This window comes from Halichondria panicea, chromosome 17, assembly GCF_963675165.1.
Source record: "Halichondria panicea chromosome 17, odHalPani1.1, whole genome shotgun sequence".
Classification (NCBI taxonomy): Eukaryota; Metazoa; Porifera; class Demospongiae; order Suberitida; family Halichondriidae; genus Halichondria; species Halichondria panicea.
In genome coordinates this window covers 4,506,212-4,524,246 of record NC_087393.1, presented here as the reverse complement: position 1 = coordinate 4,524,246, position 18,035 = coordinate 4,506,212, and the positions used below count along the sequence as shown (strand labels likewise).

Genomic DNA, 18,035 nt, shown 5'->3' with positions numbered 1-18,035 from the left:
ACAGTTTTGTTGTTCTTGTGTAGGTACGTTTTCAGGAATTCTAAACAAGTGGGACTACAGGAACTGGGTCCAAGGTTCACTCAACTATACGCTTGTTGCAAAAATCCACATTCAACTCTAAATACGGAGAGTGCATCTGATAAGGTCGGTGTGGTACTGCATGATCTATAGTGGTGTGTAATGTGAAGCTGCATAATAGTGCTGCTATTAGAAAACTTATTAGGGTTCATTGTAAAGCGGTAAGTATGAACTACAGTATTACAATGTTGTGATTACTGATTACAAACTGATTGATGGACACATGTCGAAGGAAATTCCACCTATAAAGAAACCGAACTTTGTATATGCTTGCTCGTACATGCGTGTTAGTTGTGTATGTGGATATTTTTGGTTTCAAATAAGAGAAACCCTTCAAGCATACAACAATATGACCACAATCAAGTTTGATCACCAGGAAACACATATAGACGTCTATATAGATCTACGCATGCACCCTAGATCTAATACAATAGGAATGACACTAATCACTATTTCACTAGCACTGGTACTAATTGCTAGTCATGTTACAGGTAAGTGCATGTACAGAGGTGCACAATGACAATGTCAGTGTCAGTGTCATACTAGCTATCTACAGATAATTTCATAGCTTTGTTTATGATTGTATACAGCTCAGGATTGTGTCCGTGCTAACTCTGATGGAGCAGACAGTCTGCCTATATAGCTTTGGAGACCCAGGAAACCGTGCCCCTCAAATGGCTGTGAATCCGATCCAAGCCATTATTAAAAGCTACGAGTTCTATATATACTGCTATGGGAGAGTTGCTGGTTAGGCTGCGTATGTAGACGCTGGTGGTGGTGCTCATACTGAGGTGTACTCAATAAAGTTCCAGATATGGAGGTCTATGGGGGATAACAGATTTGTTAAAATCGGAGAGAACTCATTTCCTACACTGGCTGATGCTAGTCTCATAGCCAAAGCCATTAACTTGACTTCCAACCAGGAGATGTGGTTGGTTACAATCTCGAGCAGGCTGGTGACAATAACGGAGGTCTGTTAATTGTTTGATAGTAACTTCAATGTTGAAGAGCTATGGTATACGACTGGTAACTCTGACCTACAAAATGAGTGCTTGTTGGAAGAGCAATGCAGGGGACCTCAGCATGTCTACAAACCTTGGACCAATCATCTCGAGTGAGTATCAATCTATGTGCACTTTGTAACAGCTATAATATAGTCTATGTGCAGTGCAGTTAGTGGTTTTGTAACTGCTGCTGTCATGTGTAGGGTACATGTAGCTCTTTTGTTTTGTGATATGTTGGGCTATTAAATCTTGTGGCTCTGCCTCTTTAGTGATTCGTTGGTTCCTGTGTCCGATATTATGTTTATTTTGTCTGATTAATCAATTTATCAGACACACCACATTTTGGTGTATATTTTTGGAGGTTACATTGTTTATAGGTAGATCTATTGTCAGGTGAAAAATCAGCTTGTTTCGCCCATCCGTTCTCCTCTGGCAGCTGTCTGATTATATGTTCTGTCTGACAATTGATACTTTATACTCTAGCGCACGCATTGAAATTAAATATTGCAAGTGCAAGTTTCAAATTGCACACGTGATCTAAACGTTGCATTTTTGTGGTTAAATTATGTCACTATGTGCGGGCACCCTTAACCTACAAATATTCAGTACGTCTGTGCAGATCAGACTGAGTGGTGAGTAAAGAGCTTCTGCTGTATTGCATTTTAGGTGCATGAGTATACATAGACCAAGCATAGTCACATATATAGATAAAATAAGTGTAGCTCTCTATAAATTAATGTGAACATTTTCCTGGAAATCTTTGAGTTACTTTCTTTCCTTTGCAGATTGTCTCAATAGCCTGTTGTGAGTATGAAGCTGCTTATCGGTGTCTCCTTGGTGATGTCCTCCATAGGACTGCTTGTGGAGGGTTATTCAAGTGGTGCACCTGCTGGTGCCTGTGATAGCCTCTCCCCCATTCATTTAGCCCAGCCACAGGCCAGTGATGTCCCCTACGCTATTAGTCTCATGCCCTTCTATAATGCTAGTGACAACTCTTTTACATTCTACCTTGGAAGAACCTACACCTGTACGTTGAGAATTATAATATTGCATTGCAGTATGGTGCAGCGCTGCATGTTCTGCTTAATCAATTCTACCTGAAGGCTCTTGTTAGGTATCTGAAAAAGCTTCCACTTTTGCTTTTTTGTAGTGTCGATTGCTAACGCAACTGTTGGAGGCACTTTCAGAGGATTTTTCGTGCAAGCAAGGCTGATGAACGATGATACCACTCGTGCTGGAGTCTTCGCTCCAACAGGGCCATTGGCAGACCAAAGCAGACTCAGCAGCTGTCCTATTAACACGGTAAGCAGATCTGCAGTTTAGCTAACCGTTGATGCATGGCCTAGCTTATATCAGTAGGAGCTTTGGTCTAATAAGCTAAGTTGCATATTTTATTATGATCCTTGGTTCAAAACTGAGACCAAAATGTTGGTTTGTATTTGCACTCTAACCACTTTTCCTTTCAGGATGGAGTCACCCACAACTCACCTGCTGATAAAGACATCATTTATTTCACTTGGACAGCTCCTATGGGTAACACTGGAGATATCAGATTTGGGTGAGTTTGGAACCTATTACGCTTGAGTAAATATGCATAGTACCGTACAGCTGGTTATTTTTGAGGCACTAAATTTCAAGGTTTGACCTCGAACCTCAAAATTGGTTTACTTCCGGAACTTCTCTACTGTAGGGGTGTGGTCGTTTGAACCTCTATCCTCGAAAACATAATCCGCAAAATGTTTAGTTTGAGCATTTCGCGAACATTTAGTCCCTCAAAATAACCTGCGATATGGTTATAGTCCCCCCACACCTAAAACACCTTCAATAGTGTGTTTTAGTCTTTCAGTAGCTACTGTTATCTGTTATTTATTATGTCACATTGTTTACACACTGCAGATTTGCTGTAGTTGAAACACGGATGACCTACTGGGCCAATCAGCGAACGGGAGTGGTTCAGCAGGCTCCAAGTACAATAGTTACTACTACTACTGCTGCACCTGGTACTACTGCTGAACCTGCTACTACCACGACACAGATTCAACCTACTCAGACCACATTACCCACCAACAACACCATGTCTACTGCCGATACGACTGTGTTTGTTATTGCTGGTGTAGTTTCAACTGGTGGTTGTAGTAGCCATAATCATATCTATTTCTACCTTGATATGCATAAAAAGGCATGGCTGCATGGGTAAGTGTGTATGACGTATATACATGAGTCAACAATGATGATTCAGAAGTCTCTTTGCTTAAATCCCATGTACTTAGTGCAATTAGTATGCAGTAGATCTATAGCTGTGTAACAACTGATTTGTTGCATTCCTTGTTGCATTCCTTTCCGTGTACACATCACTCCTTTTATAGGACAACTATAGTTTGCAACTATTTGTAGTCGGCTGTGGAATGCACCAGCCGCATGAAAAACGTTTTCTGCCTACCACTGAATCTGTTGACAGTGTTATACTATAAAAGGGACCGTTTCAGGTTACTGGGTGGAGGGTCGGCTTTAGGTAACTTCAGCCATACTATGCCAGTATCTAGATGGAGGGTGGGCTTTAGGTAACTTCACCCATGCCATAGTATGGCACAGTTCACCGTTTGACCTGTGCCATATGGCAGATATTGGCATAGCCTCGATTCAAGGCCGATTAAAATACGGCCTGGTACCTATTGCAGGGGTGATAGTGCGCATGCGTTAGTTTATTCACCAGAATCTGGGGAATCCCCTTTTTCTTCCTTCATCTATTTTCTATCTTTGTAACATCAGCTTAGCTCTCTATTGCGTTGTTTCACACTAGTCTGAAGCCAGAAGAGGTTCTCATCTACCTCTATGACGGTTGTATGGTCAGGATGTCTTACCTTGGATCTGTACAGGCTATATGAGAAGTGTATGGTGCCTCAAACTGCCACTTGCAAAGACAACCCGGCTATAGGACCATCCTAGACGTAGATGAGAGCCTCTTCTGTCTTAAAACTAGTGTTTAAGCCTTCTAGACCAACGCAATAGACGGCATAAGCCACAGCTTCACAGAACTCAGTCTTTGAGATAAGTATTACGGAACATATTCTTAGTAAACGGACTAATTTCCGGATAATTTACTAAGGTTTTACGTTCGTGGTACGATTATCCATATTCTGGGTAATTTGAAGCGCATGCGCACTATCACCCCTGCAATAAGTACCAGGCCGTATTTTAATCGGCCTTGAATCGAGGCTAATATTGGCACAGTGTTTCATTTGATCTGCCCACTCAAAATGCAACAAGTATGTATACAGCTATTATACTCCATGTTTCTTATCACACAGAGAGAATTGAAGAACATAATACAGAACCTATGTACGACTACATCGATACTGATCCGGGTGACATTAATACAAATGGTCACCCACAAGAAATGAGACGAGAGTTAGACAGCCAAGCTCTGACAACGCCCCCTCCACATCCACCACAGAGATTAGATCTAATAATTGGCACTGAGAATGAAGCTTATGGAAGATTGGGCAACTCTAGTGAGATTTCACAAACACAAGGATTAAAGTTCCGTATATCAGATAGGGCCGGATTGGTTGTCACGGTAGCAAATGATGACCACTGCATTGGTACATTGAACAAAGCAGGGCCAGATCCAGTAATTAGCAAGAACGAAGCTTATGGAAGATTAGGCAACTCTGGTGAAATTTCACAAATACAAGAATCAAGTGTTTCAAACCATGTTATGTCAGATAGCGGATTGGTTGTCACGGTAGCAAATGATGACCAATGCATTGATGTATTGAGCGAAGCATGTATATGATGGAGCTGCATATGCACAGAGACACATGCATGGGACTCTGATCTAGTAATGTGTGACTGCTAAAACTGAGACTGAAGATTATGTTATAGGCAATACATTTACTATAGGTCTAGCATCCTTAGAGAATGTGCTGTGTGTTGGGTATTATCTCATACAGTGTATTGTTATACAGTAATGTACTTATTATAAGTATAAATACGGTATTACGTACATATTTCATGCATGGCTTACCATCACATTAAATGTTTAATACATAACAAAAGCATGATCCCTCAATACCCACCACAGAGAATGAGGCACACACTAGTGTGACCGCTAACACTAGCGCACTGCATGAGTGCTTATGATTATGTATGTTAGATATTAAATTAGCAATGTAAAAGTCAGTACAACGTACTTACACTAAACCGTGAATATACATTATACTTTCCACACGGCTTAATTATTTAGTAATCATGTTACTATCAATCAAACTATCAATCACCAATGTTGTGTGCATGTAAATATTCAACGGCACGCTTTATAGATAATTCTGCACGAAGCTAAAAGAATGGTATGCAATTAATGCATTGGCTGCCAGTGCTCACGCGATGGCTATAACAATTAACTTGTAGCATGTTTACTATAATAAGGAAGGCATCCATTATTAACGGTCTCTCATTTACTCTAATATGCCATGTACACAATTCATCACTTTGTCAGCTGATGAATAATGCTCTGAATCAATGACCATATATAAAGCATATGCTATAAACACCAGCTATAATTATAGCTAATCTTGAACCATCTGGCTCTCTTCAAGAATGAACATTTCACTAAGGACAGTTGTCACAATTATGCTAATAACCACAGTAGATTATTGTAAAGGTGAGAATGACATGTAACTGTACGCACATAGCCTGCTCACAGTATTTACTATCTAATTTACATATTATGTCAAAAGCTCGAGAATGCCTTAGGGCTAACTCTGCAGACAGTTTGCCTAGATTCCAAAACCCGGGAAGAAATGCCCCTCGAATTGAGGTGAATCCGATCCAAGTCATCATCAAAAGTTACAAGTTCCACTGCTGTGGGAAAGTCGGCGGTTGGTCAGCTTTTTTGGAGGCTAGTGGTGGTGAAGTGTACTCAATAAAGTTCCAGATATGGAGGCCTATGAGTAGCAACAGATTTGTTAAAATTGGAGAGAACTCTTTTCCTTTACTTACCTTCGCTAATAATCCTAATACCAACAGTGACATTGAAAAAATACCAGCCAACAGTGAGCAACTTGACTTCCAACCAGGAGATGTGGTTGGATACTATCTTGAACAGGAGGATGGCGGCACTAATGTAGGACTGAAGTTTGATAGCCGGGACTTCAATCTTGAGGAGCTATGGTATGCGACTGGTAACTCTGAACTACAAAATGAGTGCTTACTGGAAGTGGGCAATGCAGGGGACCTCAGCATGTCTACAAGCCTTGGACCAATCATCTCAGTGTCCTTGGGTAAGCAACGATACAGTAACTACAAAATACATAATTACTGAAGTTAGTACACATACGCATACCGTACATGTCTGATAGCGGGTAACTTTTGGGGGGGCAAAAATTTAATATTCGTGGTTGAGCAATATTATTTTAGTCATTTCGTGGGGATAATATTTTCGTGGTTGCTACTTGCACTGCAGGTAAAGGTAGGCAAGGTCGCTTCATTCGTGGGTAAAATATTCGTGGTCAGACCTCCAACCACGAAAATTTTGTCCCACGAAAATTACCCGCTATACGCAAATTAGATCAGACATCATGCAGTAAACGATGTCAATTTCAACATAGTAACGTATAATGGTCGCGATGCTACTACTAGTATCTCAATGTCACCTACAGCTACTACGGTGAACGGTAACTGCCCCTCTACATTCACATCCACGCTGGTCTGCCCAACATCGACCTCATCCTCTATTTTCCTCACCACTACTTATACTACTACCATACACACAGGTAAGTTGTAACATTCACACATGTGTATTGTCAGTACTACTGTACGTATAATGGTTTCAGGTGCAGCATTAGAAATAAGCTCTACATCAGTATCTATGGAGACTCTAGGCCAGATATCAACTGCATTTTCAACATCAAAAATCCCTAAACCTACTACCACAAACACAGGTAAGTTGGACCATGATTCACTCTTAATAATCAGGTGCAACATTATATAGGGATAAAGTCTACACCAGTATCTATGGAGACCATGCTACCAACTTTACTTGGCCAGATATCAACTGCATTTTCAACATCAAGAATCCCTAAACCTACTACCACAAACACAGGTAAGTTGGACCATGATTCACTCTTAATAATCAGGTGCAACATTATATAGGGATAAAGTCTACACCAGTATCTATGGAGACCATGCTATCAACTTTACTTGCAACACGGGAAATGCCTACGGAAACACACACCACACCACTAACAGTATTTATCGAGTCTTCTAACCATCCTATCATGACTTCAAAGAACCTACTAGCTACACCTATTGCACTTCCTACCTTGCCAAATCAAAACGTGAACGTAGGATTGCATGTTGGTATGACTGTGGCAATGCTGGTGCTAGCACTACTAGTAACGCTGGCGGTTATTTTGGTGTGCATTGTGATGAAGAAAAGAGGAAACATACCAAAAGGAGGTGAAATACCTTATGGAGTGAATACATAAAAGAGCTATACAATTACATCCGTTTACACAATAACAATGTATACATTGCGGAAGCAAAACAATATGAACTTAGATGTGTGTGTTTGGATTCCACTTAGATGTGTGTGTTTTGATTCCATTCCAGGAGTCAACCTGAATACATCCGATCAGAGAACAAGTACTACAATCCAAGACCGATATAGCACAATAGATTTAAGCACAGATCCACAAACAGAACAAAACGTATCATACGGACAAGTAATTGACACCTCTCGTCAGAGTGAGATCTACAGTTACCCTAGCAACCCGTTCATTGTGGAGTATGATTATCCGAGGCTGAGTTGCCCTGACTACTATGTAAACGAGGGGATGGGAGGGCCAGCAGTAATGAGAATGACAGAAAACAAAGCCTACACTAAAACAAGAGAGCTTCAACATTTGGAACCCATTGCAGAAGATGAGACGTACATATATACATACACACATCAAGTGTCTAGTGCGAATGCTGTAGATAAATGATTATGACAGTATAAAGTTCACTAAAATGTGTGTGTATATATAGATTTTGACAACAGTCATTGTGTACGTGTGGATGCATCAGCCATAATTATACATACGCTGTTGAATTCAGCGTTATTGTCAGCTGGAGAGGGTGGGGTGATGGTGTAGTTACAAAATTGTGTTTGTGTATCTTTCCTTCTGAAACCTACATACTTATTAAAAGGCTTTACGAAAGCATATATGTGATACATCAAAGAAACAATAGTTGACACGGGTATCATTAGTATACGCTGTTAGTTGATGACGTGTTATAAACAGAAACAAAAACCATAACAGTTCATAGCAGTCCATAGCAGTAAGCATAGTACGTACAGTACATTTATGAAAGCATGCACAGAATATAATTATTATCGGCTAAGAATGAAACTGCACTAGCTATCTTTGTGGCTCTATATTGGTTAATTTTGAAAGAAATAATGGTAAGAAAGCTGCAGATTTCGTTACAAACTAAAACAACATTGTAACTGTGTAGAGCGAGTGTTGTAGAAGAAAAAACTGATGACAGTCTCAATTAAGGTCACTACAAACTTTCAATGTATAGTAAACAACCGACAGACATTGCTTGCTTGAGCAAAGATCAAAGAAACCACATTGCATCGCTATCCTCTTGTCAATATTTGTGCTCGTGCTTTCAATGCAGATGAGCAGTCTACATGTACAAACATTTTACGGTTACACTATAATTATGTACACTATATAATAGTTAGACACTGTTTAGGAAGTTTCTACATGATTTAGAAGCCCAAAGGGCTGGTTGTAGTATCCCGAACGCAGTGAGGGTTCTACTAGCCCTGAGGACTTCTAAATCATGTGGAAACTTCCTAAACAGTGTCTAAGCATTTTAGATCATAGCAACCATGAGTATTTAGCCAATCAGATTTGAATGTTCTTATCTAATCTTTGCTACATGATTTTCTAAGTGAAGTACATGATTTTCTATTGAAGTACATGATTTTCTAAATTGGATAGAACATTTCCTCTAACCAATCAGATTGCAGTATTTATGACAAACATGATCTAAATACACGTAGCTCCCTCAGGCACAGTTTTGTGTATATGAAACCTCTCATTCTGAACATTAAGCACTTGTTAAAGTTCTTGCAATGATGTCATGTCATGTAACCTGTTTAATTTATTTGAAGCAGACAACAGAAACCTTGGCAGTACCTTATACGTTGTGTATGTGCATTCTCTTTAAGTTTAGAGATTAGCAGGCTAATTTTAATTGGTGCTCAAGAAATGAAGCTACTATATGTACTAAGCCTTGTGACTATATTCCAGGGAAAGGGTAATGGTAAGGCATAATTATAAGCTTGTGTATAATTAATATACGTATATATAGGACAATTGACACCATATGGGTGTATTCAAGCAAGTAATGGAAGACTACCTCTACCAAACTTTGTGAGGACAGAAGATAGAATACCTCGATTTCGCGATAATCCCATCCAAGCTATCATCACTAGCTACAGGTTCAACTGCTGTGGAGTGGTGACTGAGTGGAGAACCTTTGTGGAAAGAGCTAGTGGTCGAGACTGCTACTCTATTTCTTTTGAGGTGTGGAGAGTCAACTCATCTTTAGGAGACAACTGTTATAGCAAGATTGGAGCAAACTACTTACAAGACATGTGCCTGGGGGGATTAAGCTCTCTGGATCCTCAAAGAGGTCTAATCAACGTGACAGTACCAGAGAGTGAATGGATATCAGTGGAGCCAGGAGACGTGGTCGGATTAAATCTCACTAGCACTGATGATGACAATGGAATACTTTTCAGTCGTGATGAACTCTACACTAATGAATCTGTGTTGTATTCAATTAACAGCGACAGAATTGAACCAACTTCACTGTGCAATGCAGAGCAATTCCGCTCTACAAATAGTGCTCCTTTGATTACAGCTATAATAGGTAAGCTATATAAGAGCTATACAAGTAACTAAACAAGGGGTGAGTAGTAAGTAAGTACACCGAGCGCTTATGCATCTGTTTATATGTGACCACTGCACAATATTAGTGCCTACAAAATGCATCGAAACCACAAGAACCTCAGCACCTCAACTATCATCGACTTTCCCGGCAAAGAACTCGGAAATAACCACCCAACGTTCAACAGCATCATTGGAAAGTGCTACGACACACACTTCCATGCAACTTAATAGGGAATCTTCTGCTACTACAACAAAGCTGATTCCAAAGCCAACTAACTCTGTACTTCCCAATATGACAGAAATGAATGCTGGAGTACAAATGCTGAGTATAGGAGTGGCCGTAGGTGTTACCGGTGTGGTGATGCTCATCATTCTGTTTGTATGTGTTGTGTGTTGTGCTATTGTCAAGTGGAAGAGAAAGACCTCCACTGTGACACTAGGTACGTCCGTAGGCGGCTATTGTATACATTGCTGCAACTAGAGTTAATATAGGTAACCATTTATGCAATATTATTACGAACAGTATGTCATGTGCACGCTATACATTTTTCAGCTCTTAACAAACCCACAACCACAAATAAGAAAGCTACTATCCAACGCACTGATTATGACACAGCTGGGGAAGATACTTACGAAAAAATTGATCACATTCATACTGAAGCTAAACAAAACTTGGCTCAAGAAAACGATTACTATGACAATAACGAGGGAGAAGTGGAAATGAAACTGACCCAAAATAAAGCCTATGGCAATATCAACCATCTTTCAGTACCCACCATAGAAGATGAGTTGTATGATAATGTTAATGTGGCTGCTCAGGATGAAGGAAATTATGACTATGTGACTATTACAAATGTTGGAGTGAGACAGTCGAGTTCTGACAATGACCCCTCAATACCCACCACAGAGAATGAGGTATACACTAGTGTGACTGCTGACACTGAAAGAGAGGAAATTGAAAACACTTACGAATGCTTACCCTAAAAACTAAAACTACATTGTTAATAACTTCATTATATAGATTATGTTACTGTACTTTGTAGAGTTACATGCTCACGCCAAAGGAAAAACTATACATGTACATAATTATTAAACGATTTTTTTAAGATGCTTGAATGAACAGACACACTTATCGTAAGAATACAGTATTGAATTAAGGAAAGCTTAATGAAAAATTGGAGGCACAAAATGATACGAATAATACCCTGGGGCCAAAATTAACAAAACGATTTCAGTCCATCAAACCCAGCCATACCGCACTTAGCTCCGGCTAAATCGCAGGCGAACTGTAGAGATTTCTCCACACCTTTCTCCAGAGACAGACTGTGGATGAGACCAGCGTTGAACGTGTCACCTGCACCCAGTGTATCCACTAGTCTCGCAGGTGGTGTGGCAGGGCATTGGTACACCTGCATGTACAGAAGGTGATCAATAGCTACGTACGATTTTGCTGAATTTTAAACTGCCGCATACATAATAACAAGGTTTGTACGGCACATGTGTTTAAGGTATCTCTAATGGTGGACTGGTCTAAATTTTGAGGGTGTGTTATCGTTAGGGCATCTTAGGGGGATAGAAAGGGAAACAGTTGTGGATAGTGGAGAAGAAAGAAGAGAGAGTGAGGGAAGAGGAGGAAAGAGTGGGAGGTAGTGGGGGATAGTGGGAAGAAAGGAGGGGGGGAGTGGGGAAGAACAGGGAAATTTACCTTTCCGTCTTTATCAGAGGCAGCCGCTCCTTTATCGCCCCAAGGGCAAACAACTATAGCACTGCAAAAAGAAGCTATAAATGTACACACTGAAACATAATACTTTTCTACAATATACACACAATATTTGTTTATTATAATGACAGCCACTGCGATACATTTCCAGTAAGTGTTCACCTGTGTTTGGCCGTTTCCCTTAACTTGACAACTGCCTCTTCCATGGTCTGGTATCCAAGGTACTGGGCGACATCTTTACCAACGATAAGCTGTGCGTTTTTTAAACGATTAAAACATAGTAATTTAGCGAAATATTTCCACTTACAACGTCTGCCAGTGGAATTAGAACAGAAAATTGAATCTTTGTTTTCTCGACTTCGATTGAGATGATGATTTTGTTCTCAGCTGTCTGATTATGTTCTTGTACTCTAGAAACCAGCTTTGAGTATACATCTGGGCATCTTCCCTGTGGAGGATTGTGCAGCAAAGGTGAGCTAGCCTGATATTCCACTGTATAGTGATTACCTCAAAATGAATCCAAGAAAATGGTGAAATGTCCACCTTCAGAAAGTCCTCACAAGTCAACTCGGGAAGGTTTCTGTAAAACAAATTGTGAGAATTCACATTTTTGTGCAGCCATTTACAAAAAGTGTTAATAAGGGGAGCTCCAAGCTTACCGATAGTGGACTATGGTTCTGGATCCATTAGTTGTGTTGAGCACAATGTAGGAGGTGGGCAGTCGGCACTGAGGATAGGGAACACAGCAGCTGTGGGGGACGCCATATCTGTCCATCTCAGAGACTATAAAACTGGTGTGTGTGTGTGTGTGAGAGGGAGATATCAAACAGCATTTGAAAATAGCAATAATGTAATGCTATTCTGTTAGAAGATGGTTCTTTCCTTCTACCACTACTAAAATATAAAATAGCACTTATAATGTTAACTTCATGAGATGGTGGTCTCTCACTCAGTCTCCATCCCTTCTCCTAGCGTGGTCACCAGCTCACAGTGGCGTCCAATCAGAGAGAGGACCTTACACGTATTTAGGGCATTTCCCCCGGAGCACCACTTCTGGTCTCGAGCTCTTACATCACTGTCCTCCTGCGGGTAGTAGTCACAATAGTTGACGATATCCAGGCATGCCAGACCAACACACAGTATCGGACAGGGGCTGGCAGGGGAGACTACGAGTGACATGGACAATACCTGCATTCAAAGAATGAAAGAAGGAGGGACACAATTAAAGTTTATAGATAGATTACCTATGATGTGAAGATATTTATATATATATATATATGCGCTATGGGGGATGTGAAGATATTATTGCTTGCTGCTTGCTAAACTTCTTCAAGATTTGGTAAAGATCCTTAACTAAGCTAGATCCAAAACGCTTCAACAACGACGATCTTTCCCCTATTTTCAATAAAACGACCTTTCCCCTAGTTGGCTTGCAAGTCTAAAAGTGACCAACCCATTCTAACCAGTGCAGAGGTTTTGTAGTTTGTACAACAACCCTGCACCTTCAATTAGTATTTATATGCACTGTGTAGTTTTTGTATAAAGTGAAAAAATATTTTTGGTAGCCTTACATACTATACATATGAGATATGCTACAAAGTATATATGCATACAAATACGCAAAAAAGAAAAGAAAAGCAAATCGCCTACAAGTCAGTATACATGTATAAGCACATTATGTACCAGTTCAGCCATGCAAGCTATTGACGGCATAAAATTATATACTAGTTGGCTTTGTTAATCGTATATAGTTGTTCAAGTCTTTTGTTACTTTCTTGGTGGGGGTTTACCATCACATGCTAGTTGTTCTAGCACTGCATGTACAATATCCAGGTTGGATTTGATTTCAGACCAACCTTCACTCATCATTACCTTGTTACAAATACCATTTCCTTTGGTGATAAACTCAAGCACATACTCCCTCAACTCTTCAAGCGGCTCAGCGTACTCTATCAAGCTCGTAAACGCCAAAAGATGAGCAGCATTTTCTTCTGTGATTTGCATTGCAAGAGCATTCTCGCAACGAGCTTGAAGGCCGGGTAGCTCATACATGTGAGCTGCATACCACAGTTTCTCTGCCATTCCCGGATCCATGATATTTGGTGTTTCATCAGTATGGATATAAGAGATAACTTCTTGACAAATGTCCGGCTCAAATGAGAGTTTGACACAGTTTGTTGCCTTTTCTTTCATTTCAGTACGAAACATGCTATCGAAGTATGTGGATCGAGCATGATCTCTACACAGTCGGGCCCAGCAAATATGGTAACATCCTTCATCGAATCATTCATGCCGAGTGAGGTTTCCAGATCAGAAGATATGTCAGGAGGAAATACTTTAACGAGAGGGACTTCATTTAAAACAAATAGTTCCAATTTAATTTCAGCTAGATCATCTAGCCTGACTTGCTGCCCACTACTAAATATAGTGGGAGTGATAGTTTGATTACCATAGATATCTATGCTGTGACATTGCCCTAGTCCTAATTCGATTTCCATTCTAGAGCCATCTATCTTATCTTCACCTACCTTTCCACCTACATGATAAACAAATTTAACCTTTTTGGCACCATTGACAAGTTTAATTCTGGCAGTGGCTCTTTGTCGACCAGATCTAGATAGCCTCGGACTATATGCGACAGACGTAGACGTAGACGTAGACGCTTCCAAAAATTCGACACAAAATTTCAGTTGAGCACCAGCTGACTTGCTACTTGGAATCAGTGCTGAAAAATGTCTTTTTTAAAGTCAAACCTGACCAATGATAAGAGTAGTGACAAATTTTAGACTTCTTCAAGCTGTCTGGCTCAGCCATTTTGACACACCCACCAATGTAGATCCAGTGAGGGCAGAGCTTATTCCTACAGACGACCTTTTCCCCTCGACTTTTTCCCTACTTTCACAAGGCTAGGATTGCTGTTAGATCAAAATGAATGGCGTGCTGCTGGGACTACTAGTGGTGTCAGTAGCCGTGTTTCTGAGACTGGCTATCTCTCTGCACCCATATTCTGGTGAGATTAAGCTCAGAGCCAAACACTGCAATAGCTACAGTGGAGTGTATGCTTACAAAATTAATCCCTATAACTTAACTGGCTACGTCACTGTCCTGGCTATAGCATTATTATCTCAGTACAAAAAGTTCCTACTTGTTGAGCGTTATGGGTGTCACTCAAATGCCATGTGTATGTGTGTGTGTGTGCAGGTGCGGGCAAGCCTCCGCTGTACGGTGACTATGAGGCCCAGAGGCACTGGATGGAGATCACGTTCAATACACCCCTCAGTCAATGGTGGGTGTGGCTGGTAGTAGGAAAAAAATTTCCCTAGCTCTTCATTTTCGTTTCTACATACGTACATGTCCGTCTATGATTTGCCATTAACATTTACCCCAAATTATGCATAATAATGATTCATTGCGTCCGGGGGTCAGTAGTTGCATATAACATTCAGGTGTTTTGTAATCTGTTTCAACGGTTACATTCAGATTTGAATTCGATGCTGCGATTAGATTTTTGTTTGTGAACAGACTTATGTAGTAATTCTCTGGCAGGTAATTGCTACTCCTCCTTCCTCCTTTATGCAGGTACCACGACACACCCGGCAACAACCTGCTGTACTGGGGCCTGGACTACCCCCCACTCACTGCCTATCACAGCTGGCTGTGCGGGGCCGTTGCTAATCGCATCAACTCCGCCTGGGTGGCTCTGACTACCTCCCGAGGTCACGAGAGTTCAGAGCACAAACTGTTCATGAGGTACTCCGTACTGATGGTGGATGTACTCGTGTTCTTCAGTGGAGTGGCCCTCTTTGTGAGAGCACTGTTTAGTCTGTTCCTGGGTCAGAGAAAGCAGAAGGTTGACAAGGTGAATCAACTGTCAAAACCTATATACATAATTACATAATAATTATAAGCATAATTATTATGTCAATTGTATATACAGACAACTGTAGAATGGTCATTATATCTTGAGAGTTATATACAGGAAGCAACCTTTCCTTTTGAAACCGCAGTCTAAAACTATGAGTGCGTGTTAGGGTAGCTATAGCAATCAGTATCAGTATGTAGTCTGTCGTATAAGCCACACCTTCATGTAAATACCCACACACACACACACACACACACACACACACACACACACACACACACACACACACACACACACACACGTACACACACAGGAGTCACAGAGCATTCTCAACTCCAAGCTGGCACTTTTGATTCTCCTTCAACCTGGCCTCCTGCTCATAGACTACGGTCACTTCCAGTACAACGCTGCCAGCCTGGGGCTCGTCTTGTGGGGCATCGTCGGTGTCATTACGGACCATAACTTGCTCGGCTCAATAGCTTTCTCTCTTGCCCTCAACTACAAGCAGATGGAACTCTATCACGCGCTGCCATTTTTCTTTTACTTGCTCGGAAAGTCGTTTCAAGGCCAGACTAAACACGAAAAAGAGAGGAGATCTAAAACAACCATTTCTTTGAGAGGAGTGTTTAATGTGCTAAAAATTGGTTTTGTTGTTTTACTGACGTTTGCTGTATTGTGGTTTCCGTTCTTCCAAGCTCGAGGCATTGAAGGCGTACTACAAGTGGCTCGAAGACTGTTTCCATTCAACAGAGGACTGTTTGAAGACAAAGTTGCCAATTTCTGGTGCTCGGTTTCAGTTTTAGTCAAAGTGAGGCAGAAGATCTCTCAAGGAACTCTGGTTTTTGTCAGTGGTGGTTTGACTTTAATGGCTGCCCTTCCATCGTCTTTATATCTTCTGTGGTATCCTCGTGCCTATAACTTCCTATTAGCACTGGTAAGTGACTGAGTGAGTGAGTGGGTGAGTGACTGAGTGAGTGTGTGGAGTGTGTGGAGTGTGTGTGTGAGTGTGGAGTGTGTGGGTGTGTGAGTGTGTGTGGAGTGTGTGTGTGTGAGTGTGGGGTGTGTGAGTGTGTGTGAGTGTGTGTGTGAGTGTGGAGTGTGTGTTGTGTGAGTGTGTGTTGTTTTATAAAGTGAATGTATAATATCATACGGTTAAGAAAGCATTCAGGACGTAAGGATTATCAACACACACATCTGTAGTCGTGTGTACTTGCATGTACACTGTAGATTTAGTTATGATAGCAGTAGCATTGAGTGCATGTGTTCATGGCTTACACTATTCCCACATGGAGCTATAACCAAACACGACCCCCCCTCCCCCACACACACGTCGTCAGGTGACCTCCTCCCTTTCATTCTTCCTCTTTTCGTTCCAAGTCCACGAGAAGTCGATCCTGTTGGCCTGCCTCCCTATGAGCCTGCTCACAGCACACCACCCTTTCCTAGCGACCACCTTCCAACTGACAGCTGCCTTCAGCATGTACCCGCTGTTGACTCAGGACCAGCTGTGCTTAGCCGTGTGGGCACTCTGTTGTCTCTACTCTCTCCTCTCCGTCCTGTTCCTGGATAGGACCAACACGGAGATGCCTCTAATGGAATCGAAAGTGAAAGTGTTGGTGAGTGAATACATATGTTTGTACAGGAATACGAGTAGTGTACTTATGGAAATACAATGTTTTCAATTGTTTGCTATTTTTCATAATTCTCCTATGCACTTAATTTATGTGTGTGACGATTGTAAGAGGTTCTTTGGCTAGTACAGTGGAACCTCTGTTAACAGTCACCACTGAATAAAGGCCAGCTGCTATATAACGGCCAGGCACCCAGGTCCTAAATGAACAGTTTGTGTACAAAACAACCTCTCAACAAAGGCCACCTCTGTATAAAGGCCAGAACATTGCTCCCAAAGGTGTCCGTTATAGAGAGGTTCCACTGTATTTCTCTATTGTTTTCGGATTTGCCTTGCTGCTATATTAATCACATGACATTAATTGCCCCTCCCCCTCCTACAGGTCCTCTTCCTGCTCTCCACACTCCTCACACTCTGCACACTATCACACCTCCTCCGCCCACCACCTTCACTCCCTCACATCTTCCCTCTACTCATTTCCGTTGTCTCGTTTATCCAATTTCTCGGTTATCTTATTTATTTTTCGTACCTCACCTTGACGGGGGGTCACAGAGGACCACCCCCCCTCGGAGTGCGAGGTTGCAAAGAATATCTCTATGGCAACAAGACACACACGAATTAAAATCACAGAAACCACTTGCAGTTATTAAATTATTAATTAAAATGTACAAAGTCAGTCATGCATGTCGTCATTAATTTTCACAAGTATACTATATAATTATGCAGCTGCAATGACTATAATTATTGTTGACATGTATACAATGGTATGCAAATTAATCTAGTCGAT

General features: G+C 41.1%; 6 protein-coding genes across 8 annotated transcripts; 4 read left to right on the top strand and 2 right to left on the bottom strand.

The window, feature by feature from the left end:
- The first annotated feature begins 478 nt into the window (after positions 1–478).
- LOC135351661 (putative defense protein 3) lies at positions 479–5,037 on the top strand. The gene is made up of 7 exons (XM_064550726.1): positions 479–569; positions 669–1,748; positions 1,868–2,109; positions 2,233–2,384; positions 2,549–2,640; positions 2,979–3,275; positions 4,391–5,037. Exons 3-7 carry the CDS (start codon positions 1,893–1,895, stop codon positions 4,398–4,400), a joined length of 768 nt encoding a protein of 255 aa, XP_064406796.1. The 5' UTR covers positions 479–569; positions 669–1,748; positions 1,868–1,892; the 3' UTR covers positions 4,401–5,037.
- Positions 5,038–5,597: 560 nt separating this feature from the next.
- Positions 5,598–8,147, top strand: LOC135351658 (uncharacterized). Of its 2 annotated transcripts, XM_064550721.1 has the most exons (7): positions 5,598–5,745; positions 5,822–6,364; positions 6,743–6,856; positions 6,917–7,024; positions 7,075–7,185; positions 7,236–7,541; positions 7,695–8,147. In XM_064550721.1, exons 1-7 carry the CDS (start codon positions 5,682–5,684, stop codon positions 8,066–8,068), a joined length of 1,620 nt encoding a protein of 539 aa, XP_064406791.1. In that variant the 5' UTR covers positions 5,598–5,681; the 3' UTR covers positions 8,069–8,147. The 2 variants fall into 2 exon arrangements, with proteins under 2 accessions (XP_064406791.1, XP_064406790.1); XM_064550720.1 differs by having other exon boundaries at positions 5,636–6,364.
- A 655-nt stretch (positions 8,148–8,802) lies between these two features.
- LOC135351659 (uncharacterized) lies at positions 8,803–11,160 on the top strand. 2 transcript variants are annotated; one of them, XM_064550724.1, is made up of 4 exons: positions 8,803–9,398; positions 9,453–10,016; positions 10,123–10,476; positions 10,590–11,160. In XM_064550724.1, exons 1-4 carry the CDS (start codon positions 9,350–9,352, stop codon positions 11,018–11,020), a joined length of 1,398 nt encoding a protein of 465 aa, XP_064406794.1. In that variant the 5' UTR covers positions 8,803–9,349; the 3' UTR covers positions 11,021–11,160. The 2 variants fall into 2 exon arrangements, with proteins under 2 accessions (XP_064406794.1, XP_064406792.1); XM_064550722.1 differs by having other exon boundaries at positions 8,803–9,404.
- LOC135351660 (ketohexokinase-like) lies at positions 11,118–13,116 on the bottom strand. Its single transcript, XM_064550725.1, has 8 exons — positions 13,001–13,116; positions 12,706–12,944; positions 12,416–12,547; positions 12,264–12,336; positions 12,064–12,204; positions 11,919–12,007; positions 11,742–11,802; positions 11,118–11,445 (listed from the first exon to the last, which is right to left on the bottom strand). Exons 2-8 carry the CDS (start codon positions 12,933–12,935, stop codon positions 11,254–11,256), a joined length of 918 nt encoding a protein of 305 aa, XP_064406795.1. The 5' UTR covers positions 12,936–12,944; positions 13,001–13,116; the 3' UTR covers positions 11,118–11,253.
- A 407-nt stretch (positions 13,117–13,523) lies between these two features.
- On the bottom strand, positions 13,524–13,964 carry LOC135351423 (TD and POZ domain-containing protein 4-like). Its single transcript, XM_064550407.1, has one exon. The coding sequence runs from the start codon at positions 13,962–13,964 to the stop codon at positions 13,524–13,526; it is 441 nt and encodes a 146-aa protein (XP_064406477.1).
- A 670-nt stretch (positions 13,965–14,634) lies between these two features.
- On the top strand, positions 14,635–18,034 carry LOC135351657 (dolichyl pyrophosphate Man9GlcNAc2 alpha-1,3-glucosyltransferase-like). The gene is made up of 6 exons (XM_064550719.1): positions 14,635–14,766; positions 14,958–15,042; positions 15,336–15,615; positions 15,932–16,552; positions 16,956–17,234; positions 17,631–18,034. Exons 1-6 carry the CDS (start codon positions 14,685–14,687, stop codon positions 17,868–17,870), a joined length of 1,587 nt encoding a protein of 528 aa, XP_064406789.1. The 5' UTR covers positions 14,635–14,684; the 3' UTR covers positions 17,871–18,034.
- Position 18,035: the final 1 nt, after the last annotated feature.

Excerpts from the sequence above, each read along its gene's own strand:
- LOC135351661 (XM_064550726.1), top strand. The coding sequence starts at position 1,893 with ATGAAGCTGCTTATCGGTGTCTCCTTGGTGATGTCCTCCATAGGACTG. Across the intron at positions 2,110-2,232 it reads CCTTGGAAGAACCTACACCT|TGTCGATTGCTAACGCAACT; the intron begins GTACGTTGAGAA and ends GCTTTTTTGTAG. Across the intron at positions 2,385-2,548 it reads GCAGCTGTCCTATTAACACG|GATGGAGTCACCCACAACTC; the intron begins GTAAGCAGATCT and ends TTTTCCTTTCAG.
- LOC135351658 (XM_064550720.1), top strand. The coding sequence starts at position 5,752 with ATGACATGTAACTGTACGCACATAGCCTGCTCACAGTATTTACTATCT. Across the intron at positions 7,025-7,074 it reads ACCTACTACCACAAACACAG|GGATAAAGTCTACACCAGTA; the intron begins GTAAGTTGGACC and ends AACATTATATAG. Across the intron at positions 7,542-7,694 it reads AGGAAACATACCAAAAGGAG|GAGTCAACCTGAATACATCC; the intron begins GTGAAATACCTT and ends ATTCCATTCCAG.
- LOC135351659 (XM_064550722.1), top strand. The coding sequence starts at position 9,350 with ATGAAGCTACTATATGTACTAAGCCTTGTGACTATATTCCAGGGAAAG. Across the intron at positions 9,405-9,452 it reads ATTCCAGGGAAAGGGTAATG|GACAATTGACACCATATGGG; the intron begins GTAAGGCATAAT and ends ACGTATATATAG. Across the intron at positions 10,017-10,122 it reads TTTGATTACAGCTATAATAG|TGCCTACAAAATGCATCGAA; the intron begins GTAAGCTATATA and ends GCACAATATTAG.
- LOC135351660 (XM_064550725.1), bottom strand. The coding sequence starts at position 12,935 with ATGTCACTCGTAGTCTCCCCTGCCAGCCCCTGTCCGATACTGTGTGTT. Across the intron at positions 12,548-12,705 it reads GGAGAAGGGATGGAGACTGA|TTTTATAGTCTCTGAGATGG; the intron begins GTGAGAGACCAC and ends CACACACACCAG. Across the intron at positions 12,337-12,415 it reads AGAACCATAGTCCACTATCG|AAACCTTCCCGAGTTGACTT; the intron begins GTAAGCTTGGAG and ends TTTGTTTTACAG.
- LOC135351423 (XM_064550407.1), bottom strand. The coding sequence starts at position 13,964 with ATGTTTCGTACTGAAATGAAAGAAAAGGCAACAAACTGTGTCAAACTC.
- LOC135351657 (XM_064550719.1), top strand. The coding sequence starts at position 14,685 with ATGAATGGCGTGCTGCTGGGACTACTAGTGGTGTCAGTAGCCGTGTTT. Across the intron at positions 14,767-14,957 it reads CTCTCTGCACCCATATTCTG|GTGCGGGCAAGCCTCCGCTG; the intron begins GTGAGATTAAGC and ends GTGTGTGTGCAG. Across the intron at positions 16,553-16,955 it reads ATAACTTCCTATTAGCACTG|GTGACCTCCTCCCTTTCATT; the intron begins GTAAGTGACTGA and ends ACACGTCGTCAG.